At 44.3% G+C, this 13,972-nt stretch overlaps 1 protein-coding gene across 1 annotated transcript in view; it reads left to right on the forward strand.

Annotated features, from left to right (window-relative positions):
* The window catches only part of LOC139409776 (LIM domain transcription factor LMO4-like), a 32,047-nt gene that overhangs the window by 17,851 nt on the left and 224 nt on the right, over nt 1-13,972 (forward strand). Inside the window, exons 3-4 of the mRNA XM_071155154.1 lie at nt 5,522-5,618; nt 7,062-7,217. Coding sequence (XP_071011255.1) covers nt 5,522-5,618; nt 7,062-7,217 — 253 coding nt within the window. The remainder of the gene's footprint in view (nt 1-5,521; nt 5,619-7,061; nt 7,218-13,972) is intronic.

A 13,972-nucleotide genomic window follows, 5' to 3' on the forward strand; every position in this document is an offset into this window, starting at 1 on the left:
GCAAATTGCAACCTATCCCCTGTATAGTGCACTACTTATGGCCAGGGCCCATGACACCCTATTCCCCTCAAACTCAAATGTGGACCTCCAAGACAGTTCCAATGCACTTAATTGAATTGTTGTTTTTGTTTTACATTGTTCCCCCTCTAATCAGGGACTGATTTAGATCTGGGATACCAGGTGTGTGCAATTAATTATCAGGTAGAACAGAAAACCATCAGGTTCCGGAACTCGTAAGGTAAGAGTTGAATACCCATGTCCTATTCTCTATGTAAGTACAGTACATTACCCATAGACCTCTTCTCTCCCATAGGGCTCTGGTCAAAAGTAGTGCTGTGTGTATATATAGGGAATAAGGTACCTTTAAGGTACCCGTGTGTCTCTGTCTGTGTAAAATAACCCTCCCAATACAGCTTTCACTAGCTTTACTTAAGTGCTGTGGTGCTATTATTTGTGTGGGTTGGTTTGAGTGAAGAGAGAGAGAGAAATAATTAATTTATCTAGCGTAGCAATCATGTGTCGGCTGGATTTGGACGTCAAATGAACACTGTCCCTTTAATTGAATAGAGACAAGGTAATTAAATGGCACTTTTCTAGTAGAATGTGCTGCTAGGTAAATGTAATAGCTGGTTCTTTAATATCACTTTGAAGTCTGCAGCACTATGACAGCAACAGGAACATGTGAAGTATTAGGAAAAGGGAAAGAACTGGGATTTCAGAAAATTAATTAAATCGCAATTTAGGCAAAACGTTTATCTTGATTTGTCATAACAGAATTAATTCAAGGCCTTCAATTCACCAGGGGCCAGATCTGTTACTCTAAATTAACCAAGTGTAATTGGCTGATCCCCCCCTCCCCCCCACCCCCGTCACCACCTCCCTCCTCTCCCCTACCTCCCCTCTCCTCCCTCCTCCCCTCTCCTCTCAACACCTCCCTCCTCCCAACCTCTCTCACTCTAATACAGCTCTTGTCATTATGTAAAGCCCTGTTTTAAGTATCAATATGGCCTTAGTGCTTTTAAGGTGCTTTGGCTGACGATGTAGAGAGAGGCATTTTTTAATGGACGATGACGCGGAAATCATTGTTGTGGGGTAATTTCACCACCGCTTCAAAAAGCCTCCGCGAGCGGCGGAACGAGGCTCTGCATTTGCCAGACATCCTAACAACACAACAAGCTGCGATGCTATATTTCAAATCACCTGGCACACTCAGTCAGAGCCGAAATCCGGGTGTCTCTCGTAGACACAGTAGACAGCACCAAATGATATTTTAATGAAAGACATAGGGTATCTTGTAGTGTCTCTTATTCAGATCACTTGCGTGGGAGGGGAACAGGGAGGGATATACAAACAAAATCACCACATAGGCCCCCCCCCCCCCCCCATGTCATGTGATTGATTGTTCAGGCAAAGGGCTTGAAAAACAACAAAGGAACCCATTGAAAACCTCTGAACCTCTGATTTGGAGGGAAATTAACTGAAAACCAGTCATGTTGCTAAAGAGTCCCCCTTAATTATACTGACCTGGGGCTTCCTCATCCCTTTCTCTCCCCCTGTACTCTCCCCTCATCCCCTTCTCTCCCCCTGTCCTCTCCCGTCATCCCCTTCTCTCCCCCTGTCCTCTCCCGTCATCCCCTCAATCTGTCCTCTCCCATCATCCCCTTCTCTCCCCCTGTCCTCTCCTGTCATCCCCTTCTATCCCCCTGTCCTCTCCCGTCATCCCCTCATCTCCCCCCTGTCCTCTCCCATCATCCCCTCATCTCTCCCGTCATCCCCTTCTCTTCCCTATCCTCTCCCGTCATCCCCTTCTCTCCCGTCATCCCCTCATCTCCCCCTGTCCTCTCCCGTCATCCCCTCATCTCTCCCGTCATCCCCTTCTCCCCCCTGTCCTCTCCCGTCATCCCCTCATCTCTCCCGTCATCCCCTTCTTTCCCCCTGACCTCTCCCGTCATCCCCTTCTCTCCCCCTGTCCTCTCCTGTCATCCTGTCCTCTCCCACTGTCCTCTCCCATCATCCCCTCATCTCCCACTGTCCTCTCCCATCATCCCCTTCTCTCCCCCTGTCCTCTCCCATCATCCCCTCATCTCCCCCTGTCCTCTCCCCTCATCCCCTTCTCTCCCCCTGTCCTCTCCCGTCATCCCCTTCTCTCCCCCTGTCCTCTCCCGTCATCCCCTTCTCTCCCCCTGTCCTCTCCCGTCATCCCCTTCTCTCCCCTGTCCTCTCCCGTCATCCCCTTCTCTCAACCTGTCTTCTCCCATCATCTCCTCATCTCACCCTGTCCTCTCCCCTCATCCCCTTCTCTCACCCTGTCCTCTCCCGTCATCCCCTTCTCTCAACCTGTCTTCTCCCATCATCTCCTCATCTCACCCTGTCCTCTCCCCTCATCCCCTTCTCTCCCCCTGTCCTCTCCCGTCATCCCCTTCTCTCCCCTGTCCTCTCCCGTCATCCCCTTCTCTCAACCTGTCTTCTCCCATCATCTCCTCATCTCACCCTGTCCTCTCCCCTCATCCCCTTCTCTCACCCTGTCCTCTCCCATCATCCCCTCATCTCCCCCTGTCCTCTCCCATCATCCCCTCATCTCAACCTGTCCTCTCCCAACTTCATTGAGCAGCACTTTAAATCAAATACTATCAACAGCTATCCCTGCCTGATGATTAACCTAGTTATGTATAGAGGCCCCCAGCGATGGGGAGACGGAATGAAAAGGAAGACTGGATGGAGGGCAGAAAAGTCTTTATTTTCCTTTGTTTAAGCCGCCCCTTTAATAGACATGAACGCTGGCTAAATGTTGTTATACTGGGATATATATATAGATGAGAAGAGCTGTGCTGCAGTACACAATGTTTTTCTATGCGTTCAGGGTGAATGAGAGGTGATCGTGTCAAACAAGATGTTAACACACAGTATTGGGCACACAGCTGTAGAAACAAACAGAACAAAGTGTGATTTTCATGACTGATGCATTCCTGTTTCTATCTCACCGAGTGTTTGTGGACCACCTCTGCACTTTTCTTACATCCAATCAAATATGACCATTTTCTATGACTTGGGAGTGTTTTATGTGTTGTGTATGGTTTTGACAACAGCACTTCCTGTTGGTGAAATGTCTCCCTGTAAGATTTACAGTATCCCACATTTTTTTTAAACATTTATTGTGTTTTGTCTATACACAAACCTAATGACTCACTTCTGGAATTGAACAGCGTAGATAATATAAGAGATAACATTGTGATGCTTTTCTGTGGTGTTAAAACAAAGACATCCCTCTCCTCTTCCCACACACACACACACACACACACACAAAGCTAAGGCCCTGAAATGGCGGCAGTGTTGTCACAACAGTCGTCCAGCTAATTCCTTCTTTGAAATGGAGTTTTGATTGAGCCCTTTCAATCGATGCCAAGACAAAATGTGTTTCTTCAGCTTCCTATTGAAAGGCATTTTTAGTGGTTCCCTTTCCAATGAAGTCTCTGTCACTCTATGTCAATACATTTAACAACACCAGTCAGTCAGAGAGAGGACAACTGAACCAGGTTTGTGACCAGGCTATCTCTCCTACAGTACTTGGTGTCATTTGTCCACTATTTAATTAATCTGTTTGTTGGCAAAATAGGCACAGACTCCTACAAGAATATTGCTCAGAATATTAATAATGAATAACACCATTCATCTCATTTAATTTTAGAATCAGTTTAGGAGTTCAAGAATAAACAATCACAAATATATTCCTCATCTGCGATTTAGGCTGAACATCTTAATCTTCGGATCCACATACACGAATGTTAACCACTCTCTCTATCCCTCTCTCTCTCTCTCTCTCTCTATCCTCCCTCCCTCCCTCCCCTCCCCCCTCTCTCCCCTCCCCTCCCCTCCCTCCCTCTCCTCCCTCTTCCCCCCCCCCCTCTCTCTCTCCTGAGCATGTCAGATGCTGTGGTCTTATTTGATTGCATAAGTGCAGTGATAGAGCAAACACCCGGTGAGATATGATGACAAATGGGGCCAGATCCCAGTAAATTACTTTCTGCTCAAATCGAAATTTCATTCAGTTTGTTGCTCGGCGAGATGAAGTAATCTAAATTGTGGACTCAGAAGGCAGATAGAAGGGAAGTTGGAGCAAGCATTTCATTATCAAGAGAGGGAGAGAGAGATGAGAAGAGAGAGAGAGAAGGAGCAAGAGAGAGAGGGAGAGAGAGAGAGAGAGGAGCGAGAGAGAGAGAGAGAGGAGCGAGAGGGAGAGAGAGAGAGAGAGAGAGAGAGGAGCGAGAGAGAGAGAGGAGCGAGACAGGGAGAGAGAGAGAGAGAGCAAGAGAGGGAGAGAGAGAGAGAGAGAGAGGGAGAGAGAGAGAGGAGCGAGAGGGAGAGAGAGAGAGAGAGAGAGAGAGAGGAGCGAGAGAGGGAGAGGGAAAGAGAGTGACAGACAGGGAGAGAGAGAGAGAGAGAGAGAGAGAGAGAGAGAGAGAAAGAGTGGCGAGGTTAGGGACGAAAGAGATGAGCAGAAGCAAATACAAAGTGTTGACACTATGATTGAAAAGGTTAACCCATGCACATTATATATCAACCCCAGTAGCTGCAGGTTTCTAATGGAAACTCGGCTACTGACAGAGCATTCTACCCAAGTCCTAATGGCAAAAGCACTATGTCTCCGCCTAGATGTACAATCAAATCCTCTTAGGCCCTGATTGCTTATGTTCCTAGTTATTATCAGGAAGCAAGAAAAATGCCCTGCGAAAGGTAATACATAGTTACAGTCGCTAGAAGCTTTTGGAGAGCAGGCGGGCAGAGTAGCAGGAGGTTTTATTTGGTTTCCTAGTATTCCTATGTTTTTTTTATTACATAAATATCAATGTTGTTGGGTGTGTGTGTCCTTCATTGCCTTTTCCATGAGGCTTGAAGTCATTTAAATCCTGGCATAGTGGGGAATAAATATCACACAGGAAAACATATCAGAAATCTGAATAGATTTTTGCAACATGGTACTCTGTTAATATCTACATCAGATTACAGCAAAAACATTATTTTTATGATTATTGCATTTTATATGGGAGCTTTACACTGCTTCCTTTAAATTCTCCCCAGTTCAGTAGGGCCTTCCATCTATGGAGTAAAATGGATTTGAATTTACAGGTGAATTTACAGGTGAATGTACAGGTGAATGTACAGGTGAATTTACAGGTGAATGTACAGGTGAATTTACAGGTGAATTTACAGGTGAATGTACAGGTGAATTTACAGGTGAATTTACAGGTGAATTTACAGGTGAATTTACAGGTGAATGTACAGGTGAATTTACAGGTGAATGTACAGGTGAATGTACAGGTGAATTTACAGGTGAATGTACAGGTGAATTTACAGGTGAATTTACAGGTGAATGTACAGGTGAATGTACAGGTGAATGTACAGGTGAATTTACAGATTAATTTACAGGGAATGTACAGGTGAATGTACAGGTGAATGTACACATGAATTTACAGGTAAACATGATGTTAATGGTTGTATTTCTGTGTCTTCTCTCCTCCTCTAGGTTATTTGGGAACAGTGGGGCATGCAGTGCTTGTGGCCAGTCCATTCCAGCCAGTGAACTGGTCATGAGGGCACAAGGCAATGTGTACCATCTCAAGGTGAGCCCTCTCTCTGACCTCTAACCTCTGACCTCCTTTAACACCTAACCTAGGTCATGTTCTTTAGGACATGCAAAACATTTTAAAGCATTATGCAACAGGGGAAAACAAGAAAAAAATAGATCATATCTTATTGGAGAAATCCACACACAGTGTCTTTGATGTCTAATGACCCCTGACCTCCGACCTCAGATAAACCTGATAGAAATCCCACAGCAGTAAAGTGTACCCACTATCAGCTTTAGCGTTTTAAATCTGTAAACCTACTTCTAGTCACTTGGTAATAGGTAACTTTAGGGGCTTATTCATAAGTGAACCATTTGTGTAAGCCTACTAGGTTAGGGTTGTAAAAGAGAGCCCATAGGGATGTGTTTTAAAACATTTTAGAAGCTTTTTATCACATGGCCTTTAGTTGTGTTGCACGACCACCGTTTTGGTTAGTTAAGACACCCTTTCGTGAATTAATCATCATGAGTTATTTATAGATATAAAGTGGAATGAGCTTTACTATAATTACTTTCCCTTGTACATTAGGTTAAATTGCTGTGTGTGTGTGTGTGTGTGTGTGTGTGTGTGTGTTAGCATGTGCTTAGTTGCTAATGTTTTTATGCATTGGTGTGTGTGTGTGTTAGCATGTTTTATGCATTGGTGTGTGTGTGTGTGTGTGTTAGCATGTTTTTATGCATTGGTGTGTGTGTGTGTGTTAGCATGTTTTTATACATTGGTGTGTGTGTGTGTGTGTGTGTTAGCATGTTTTTATGCATTGGTGTGTGTGTGTGTGTGTTAGCATGTGCTTAGTTGCTAATGTTTTTATGCATTGGTGTGTGCATGTGCAGGCTTGACCGTATTGCTTGGTTGGTGGTAGGGATTGAGTGGAGGTGTGCAGTTTGTGATGGATTCTCTCTCTCTGTCTCTGTTTCTCTCTGTTTCTCTCTGTGTCTCTCTCTCTCTGTGTCTCTCTCTCTCTGTGTCTCTCTGTGTCTCTCTGTCTCTGTGTCTCTCTCTCTGTGTGTCTCTCTGTGTGTCTCTCTGTCTCTGTGTCTCTCTCTCTGTGTCTCTCTCTCTCTCTCTGTCTCTCTCTGTGTCTCTCTGTCTATGTGTCTCTCTCTGTGTCTCTCTGTGTCTCTCTGTCTCTGTGTCTCTCTCTCTGTCTCTCTCTCGCTGTGTCTCTCTCTCTCTGTTTCTCTCTGTGTCTCTCTCTCTATGTGTCTCTCTCTCTCTGTGTCTCTCTGTGTCTCTCTGTCTCTCTGTCTCTCTCTGTCTCTCTGTCTCTCTATCTCTGTCTCTGTCTCTCTCTGTCTCTCTCTGTCTCTCTCTCTCTCTCTGTCTCTCTCTGTCTCTCTCTGTCTCTCTCGCTATAAGCACAGTGTTTTCACGTTCTTTCTCTCTCTCACCCTCTCACACTGTTTAAAATTCTCTCTCTCTTTTTCTCTCTCCCCGTAGTGTTTCACGTGTTCTACCTGCCGGAACCGGCTGGTCCCAGGGGACAGGTTCCACTACATCAACGGCAGTCTGTTCTGTGAACACGACAGACCCACAGCACTCATCAATGGACATTTGAGTTCACTGCAGACAAACCCACTACTGCCCGACCAGAAGGTATGTACTGTCAGAAAAACACACTACGTACCTAACCTAGTCCTTTGTCTGATAGCGATGTATACAGTTATGTATCGGGATTTATTATTGTATTTTTGACAATATTGCTATGTTATGTTTGAGCTAGTCCTGCGCCAAAACTCAGCTATTTGTCCATCAAATCAAATCAAACTTTATTCGTCACATGCCGAAAACAACAAGTGTAGACTTTACAGTGAAATGCTCACTTACAAGCCCTTAATCAACAGTGCAGTTCAAGAAGAGTTAAGAAAATATTTACCAAATAAACTAAAGTAAAAAAAAATATTGAAAAGTAAGACAATAACGAGGCGATATACAGGGTGTACCGGTACCGAGTCAGTGTGCGGGGGGGGTACAGGTTAGAGGTCATTTGTACATATAGGTAGGGGTGAAGTGACTGAGCATCTTCCAACATGTTTTCAGCATTTTTATTTCCATGACTGATCATTTGGTGCAACCAATTACCTTCAGAAGTCACATAATTAGTTAAATAAAGTCCACCTGTGTGCAATCTAAGTGTCACATGATCTGTCACATGATCTCAGTATATATACACCTGTTATGAAAGGCCCAAGAGTCTGCAACACCACTAAGCAAGGGGTACCACCAAGCAAGCGGCACCATGAAGACCAAGGAGCTCTCCAAACAGGTCAGGGACAACGTTGTGGAGGAGTACAGATCATGGTTGGGTTATAAAAAAATATTAAAAACTTTGAACATCCCACAGAGCACCATTAAATACATTATTAAAAAATGGAAAGAATATGGCTTCACAACAAACCTGTCAAGAGAGGGCCACCCACCAAAACTCACAGACCAGGAAAGGAGGGCATTAATCAGAGAGGCAACAAAGAGACCAAAGATAACCCTGCTGCAAAGCTCCACAGCGGAGATTGGAGTATCTGTCCATAGGACCACTTTAAGCCATACACTCCACAGAGCTGGGCTTTACAGAAGAGTAGCCAGAAAAAAAGCCATTGCTTAAAAGTGTTTGCCTAAAAGCATGTGGGACACGCCCCAAACATATGGAAGAAAGTACTATGGTCAGATGAGACTAAAAGTGAGCTTTTTGGCCATCAAGATAAACACTATGTCTGGCGCACAAGCAACACCTTTCATCACTCCGAGAACCCCATCCCTATGGTGAAGCATGGTGGTGGCAGCATCCCTATGGTGAAGCATGGTGGTGGCAGCATCATGCTGTGGGGATGTTTTTCATCGGCAGGAACTGGGAAACTGGTCGGAATTGAAGGAATGATGGATGGCGCTAAATACAGGGAAATGATTGTGGGAAACCTGTTTCAGTCTTCCAGAGATTTGAGACTGGGGCGGAGGTTCACCTTCCAGCAGGAAAATGACCCTAAGCATACTGCTAAAGCAACACTCAAGGGGAAACATTTAAATGTCTTGGAATGACCTAGTCAAAGCCCAGACCTCAATCCAATTGAGAATCTGTGGTATGACTTAAAGACTGCTGTTCACCAGCAGGACCCATCAAAATTGAAGGAGCTGAAGTAGTTTTGCCTTGAGGAATGGGCAAAAATCCCAGTGGCTAGATATGCCAAGCTTATAGAGATGTACCCCAAGAGACCTGCAGCTGTAATTGCTGCAAAAGGTGGCTCTACAAAGTATTGACTTTTTTTGTCTTATTTCTTGCTTTTTTCACAATGAAAAATATTTAGCATCTTCTAAGTATGTTGTGTAAATCAAATGATACAAACCACGATTTTTTAACATTTTTAATTCCAGGTTGTAAGGCAACAAAATGCCAAAGGGGTGAATACTTTCACAAGCCACTGTATTGCGCTACACTGTACATGTAGAATTGTGAGAATCGCAACTAAGTATCAGCACCTAAGTATGTTGGTAATTTGGTATGGTGATAATATGGTATGGTGAGGTCCCTCAGTATGGTGATAATATGGTGAGGTGATAATATGGTATGGTGATAATATGGTATGGTGAGGTCCCTCAGTATGGTGATAATATGGTATGGTGAGGTCCCTCAGTATGGTGATAATATGGTGAGGTGATAATATAGTATGGCGATAATATGGTATGGTGGTAATATGGTATGGTGATAATATGGTATGGTGGTAATATGGTATGGTGAGGTCCCTCAGTTTGGGGATAATATGGTATGGTGATAATATGGTATGGTAAGGTCTCTTGGTATGGTGGTAATATGGTGAGGTCTCTCAGTATGGTGGTAATATGGTGAGGTCTCTCAGTATGGTGGTAATATGGTGAGGTCTCTCAGTATGGTGGTAATATGGTGAGGTCTCTCAGTATGGTGGTAATATGGTATGATGGTAATATGGTATGGTGAGGTCCCTCAGTTTGGTGGTAATATGGTATGATGGTAATATGGTATGGTGAGGTCTCTCAGTATGGTGGTAATATGGTGAGGTCCCTCAGTTTGGTGGTAATATGGTATGCTAGCTAGCTAATACATGACTGTGTTTGTAGCTTGAGCACTGGAGGTCGTTGGCCAGTTGTTCTCAAACTGGGATGCCACTTGTCACTCCTGTAGCCTGAGAGAAAGACTGTAACATGTTGACCTAAAGGTCTTCGTCAGGCTTGAAACCTACCTAACGTAACCCTCTGTCTGTCAGCCAATGAATGACAACTAGCTTGAACACTGGTTGTAGCTTGTAGCTTTCCTCATCTTTTGTTTTTTTTGTGTTTACTGAAACAAAAATCAAAACTCAGCACCTTTTATTTTCACAAGATATAAAAGATAATATTAGAAAACTTTCACATGAAATAACAACGACATCATGAACCAGGGAGTTTTTTTTAGTTTGTTTTGTTGTTAAAAAAAACACGGCTCTTCTAGTTACTTCCTGTATCCACACAGGTTACCTGTAGCTGTCAGGGATTGGGCCAGACGAGGAAAAGTGCAGTGTCATTGAATCGGGAGCGAATTTGTTACAGTGACTATCATCCCCTTCAAAGAATATGACATTCTATGCCAAGCCAGACACCAGGAAACAAGGGCTGCAGGCAGCTATAAAAACCAGCTATAAAAAATTATTTCCCACAACCTTTTTCATACTTATGATTATGTATTGACGACATTGATTAATTTACTCTTTACTGAAAGCAGCGCTGCAACAGATATTACATCTTATTGACCGAAGATTAATTTTAATTTTGGATGGGGGGGGCGATAGATTTTTCCATCATTCGGTTGGTTTTCCATCATTATTCTGCTTTTCCATCATGATGAGTGGCAGTAGGGCCTGAGTCGATTTGTTACATCCAGTACCAGGTCTGAGACGTGACGGTGCAGGCCCGCGGGTTCATCACGGATCTCATGCTGTTTCGTCGATGACGAAAATATACTTTTTTTTTTTTTTTTTTGAAACGAAATGATAAATAGGTTCAACACATGCTTAGAACAAGTTATAGAGCTTTAAATGCCATAGTGATGAGTAAAACGGTTTTTGTAACATTCTATATGAATAATCGCCGTTTCATAAAATGCACTATAACACAAAACATAACGTTATAAATGAACTTCTGATGAATTATGAACAGGCCAGTCATAGAGATGCTACCGAAGTTCCAGCTATTAGTTCTGCTATTTGGGGCTTGTCCTGGTTTAGGGTTTTTATCCCCCCCCCCCCCCCACCCCCCCTCCCCTCCAGCTGAAGCAATGTCAGCCAGACCACCCATTTACTCTACAAACATAATAACATTAGTTTAATGTTATATAATGACGTTAGTATAACATTAGTTTATTCCCCTCTTTCTGTCTGTCGTGCCAGTAGGTTTGCTCATATCGTTGGGTCATAACACAGTTTTATTAGTGCTTCATCTGGGTGTATCAGAGGACATTTTGTGTGTGTGTGGGTCCGTCCCGTTGCGTGAGTTGACTGCATGCGTCCCTTTGTTCGTAGTGTGTGTGTGTGTGTGTGTGTGTTTGTGTTCAGTAAGGGGAGGAGCTGTGCTCTGAGAACATCTGAGTCTTACTGAAAGAGAGGAGTGATATTGTTGGGAGTAGGACCATACATTTATTACCTTGAGTGGAGCTGCGAGGGAGCTCCCTCCCTCCATTAAGCCCTCCTCCTCTCCCTCCTCTCTCTCCTCTCCCTCCCTCCTCTCCCTCCTCTCCCTCCTCTCCCTCCTCTCTCTCCCCCTCCTCTCCCTCCTCTCTCTCCTCTCCCTCCTCTCCCTCCTCTCCCTCCTCTCTCTCCCCCTCCTCTCCCTCTCCCTCCTCCTCTCCCTCCTCTCCCTCCTCTCCTCTCCTCTACCTCCTCTCCCTCCTCTCCTCTCCCTCCTCTCCCTCCTCTCCTCTCCCTCCTCCTCTCCCTCCTCCTCTCCCTCGTCTCCTCTCCTCTCCCTCCTCTCCCTCCTCTCCTCTCCCACCTCCTCTCTCTCCTCTCCCTCCTCTCCCTCCTCTCCCTCCTCTCTCTCCCCCTCCTCTCCTCTCCCTCTCCCTCCTCCTCTCCCTCCTCTCCCTCCTCTCCTCTCCCTCCTCTCCCTCCTCCTCTCCTCTCCCTCCTCTCCCTCCTCTCCCTCCTCTCCTCTCCCTCCTCCTCTCCTCTCCCTCCTCTCCCTCCTCTCCTCTCCCTCCTCTCCTCTCCCTCCTCTCTCTCCTCTCCCTCCTCTCTCTCCCCCTCCTCTCCTCTCCCTCTCCCTCCTCTCCTCTCCCTCCTCTCCCTCCTCTCCTCTCCGTCCTCTCCTCTCCCTCCTCCTCTCCCTACTCTCCTCCTCTCTCTCCTCTCCCTCCTCTTCCTCCTCTCCTCTCCCTCCTCTCCCTCCTCTCCCTCCTCTCTCTCCTCTCCCTCCTCTCCCTCCTCTCTCTCCCCCTCTCCTCTCCCTCTCCCTCCTCCTCTCCCTCCTCTCTCTCCTCTCCCTCCATCACCAGGCCTTTTAGGGCCTAGTCACTTTTTTAATATTTTCTTTTCTTTTTTTAATTTTTTTTTTACAAATCAGCACTAAGAGCAGCTCACATTCAAATTGAAAGCCTTTGCATTATCTGGCTTAATTTTAAATGTCTGTTTAAGCCTCACGCTCACCCCTCCACCACCACGTCTCTCTCACCACGCAGGCTGCAGTAAATATGAGGACTCATTGTTTATTGATGCTTCAACATCAATTGCAGTGAAACCAGCTGAATTATTAATGCTAAAATGCAATCTGAATATTGGCTCCGGTGCTTTAATTATAGGAGCGAGAGAGAGAATTATTAAACACACACACACACACACACACACTTAAAATTATCTTGCTGAGGAGGCACTTTATTGAATGTATATTATTTTCCCGTATTGGGATGGATCCAGGATGCATTCAGGAGAATATTATGTTCCCGTATTGGGATGGATCCAGGATGCATTCAGGAGAATATTATGTTCCCGTATTGGGATGGATCCAGGATGCATTCAGGAGAATATTATTTTCCCGTATTGGGATGGATCCATGACGCATTCAGGAGAATATTATTTTCCCTTATTAGGATGCATTCAGGAGTATAGGACCCCTAATTGTGTGTGGCCTTCCTCCTCCTATTCAGTTTTAAATAACAGTACTTTAGCAAACACAGAGTGGTTGTAACACTTCCAGCAGTCTCAACAGCACAAAACATTGTGTGATTTTTCTCTGTGACATAATTGGTGTTGTCGGTGGCGACAGCGCAGGACATTTGATGCTCATTTATTAAGTAGCTTCCCGGCTTCACCCTAATCACTTTGTTCAGGACAGACAAATAACCTTTCTTTCTCATCCAGTGCCTGAACTCTGGGGAACCAGACCGTCCCAGTCAGCTACAGCACTCTAATTAGCCCCAAAGTGGGGCTTCGCAATTACTAATAGACTAAAGCCTTCTCAGTGGTTGCAGCGAATTGAAGAACAGGGGATGTAAATTGCCCCCTAGAATCTTAAAAAGAGAAAAGTTCTGACTGTTCTGACAGCAGAACAGAATAGAATGGTTCCTCAGACACATTCTAATTGTCTTTGTTCCTCTGTATTTTTCTACTTCACAAATAACTTTGTCAATACCCTTGGGATTGTGTTTGTTAGAGCATTGTTATAGTTATAAGAAAACATACTCACTTTATAAATGTGCTTTAAAGTTAATGCGGAGGAAAAAGGGCAGCAGATGGCTCACAAAGCCTCACTGATCAATAAATGAAGTGCAGGCTTTAAAAGGAGCTGACAAAAAGTGAGTAGAATCTTCATAAGACAGACACAAGAAATATATAGAGGCCATTTTGAAACATTGATTCTGTATGACTGAGAAGGAGGAGGCTAAGGGAATGGCAAATAAGAATGTGAGATTGGCAAACATACGGTGAATTGAGAAATCACGTAACTAAGTTAAACAAAAAAGAAGAAGAAACTGTACCACGGAACAAAGATAAATTATATAAAGAATGATAGTAATAAAGCTCTGGAATACATTAAATGAAAGTCTAGGTAGAAAAGCTAACTCGGCTCCATCCTTCTTTGAGGCTGATGGCTTGTTCATAACAAAACGCTTTGATATTGCCAACCACTTTAATAACTTTTTTTGTAGACATGATTAGCAAACAGGAATGACATGCAAACAATTGATATCATTGATATCATTGATCATAACATATTGCTTGAAAATATAGCATCCTCTGCCTTATGGAGGCTATAGGCTGGTGCTAAATATCTCAAAACTAAAAGCATATTTCTTGGGACAAATCACTCGCTCAACCCTAAATGGATCTATTATGGATCATATGGATCTATTATTG

Source organism: Oncorhynchus clarkii, chromosome 5 (assembly GCF_045791955.1).
Source record: "Oncorhynchus clarkii lewisi isolate Uvic-CL-2024 chromosome 5, UVic_Ocla_1.0, whole genome shotgun sequence".
In the NCBI taxonomy this organism is placed as follows: Eukaryota; Metazoa; Chordata; class Actinopteri; order Salmoniformes; family Salmonidae; genus Oncorhynchus; species Oncorhynchus clarkii.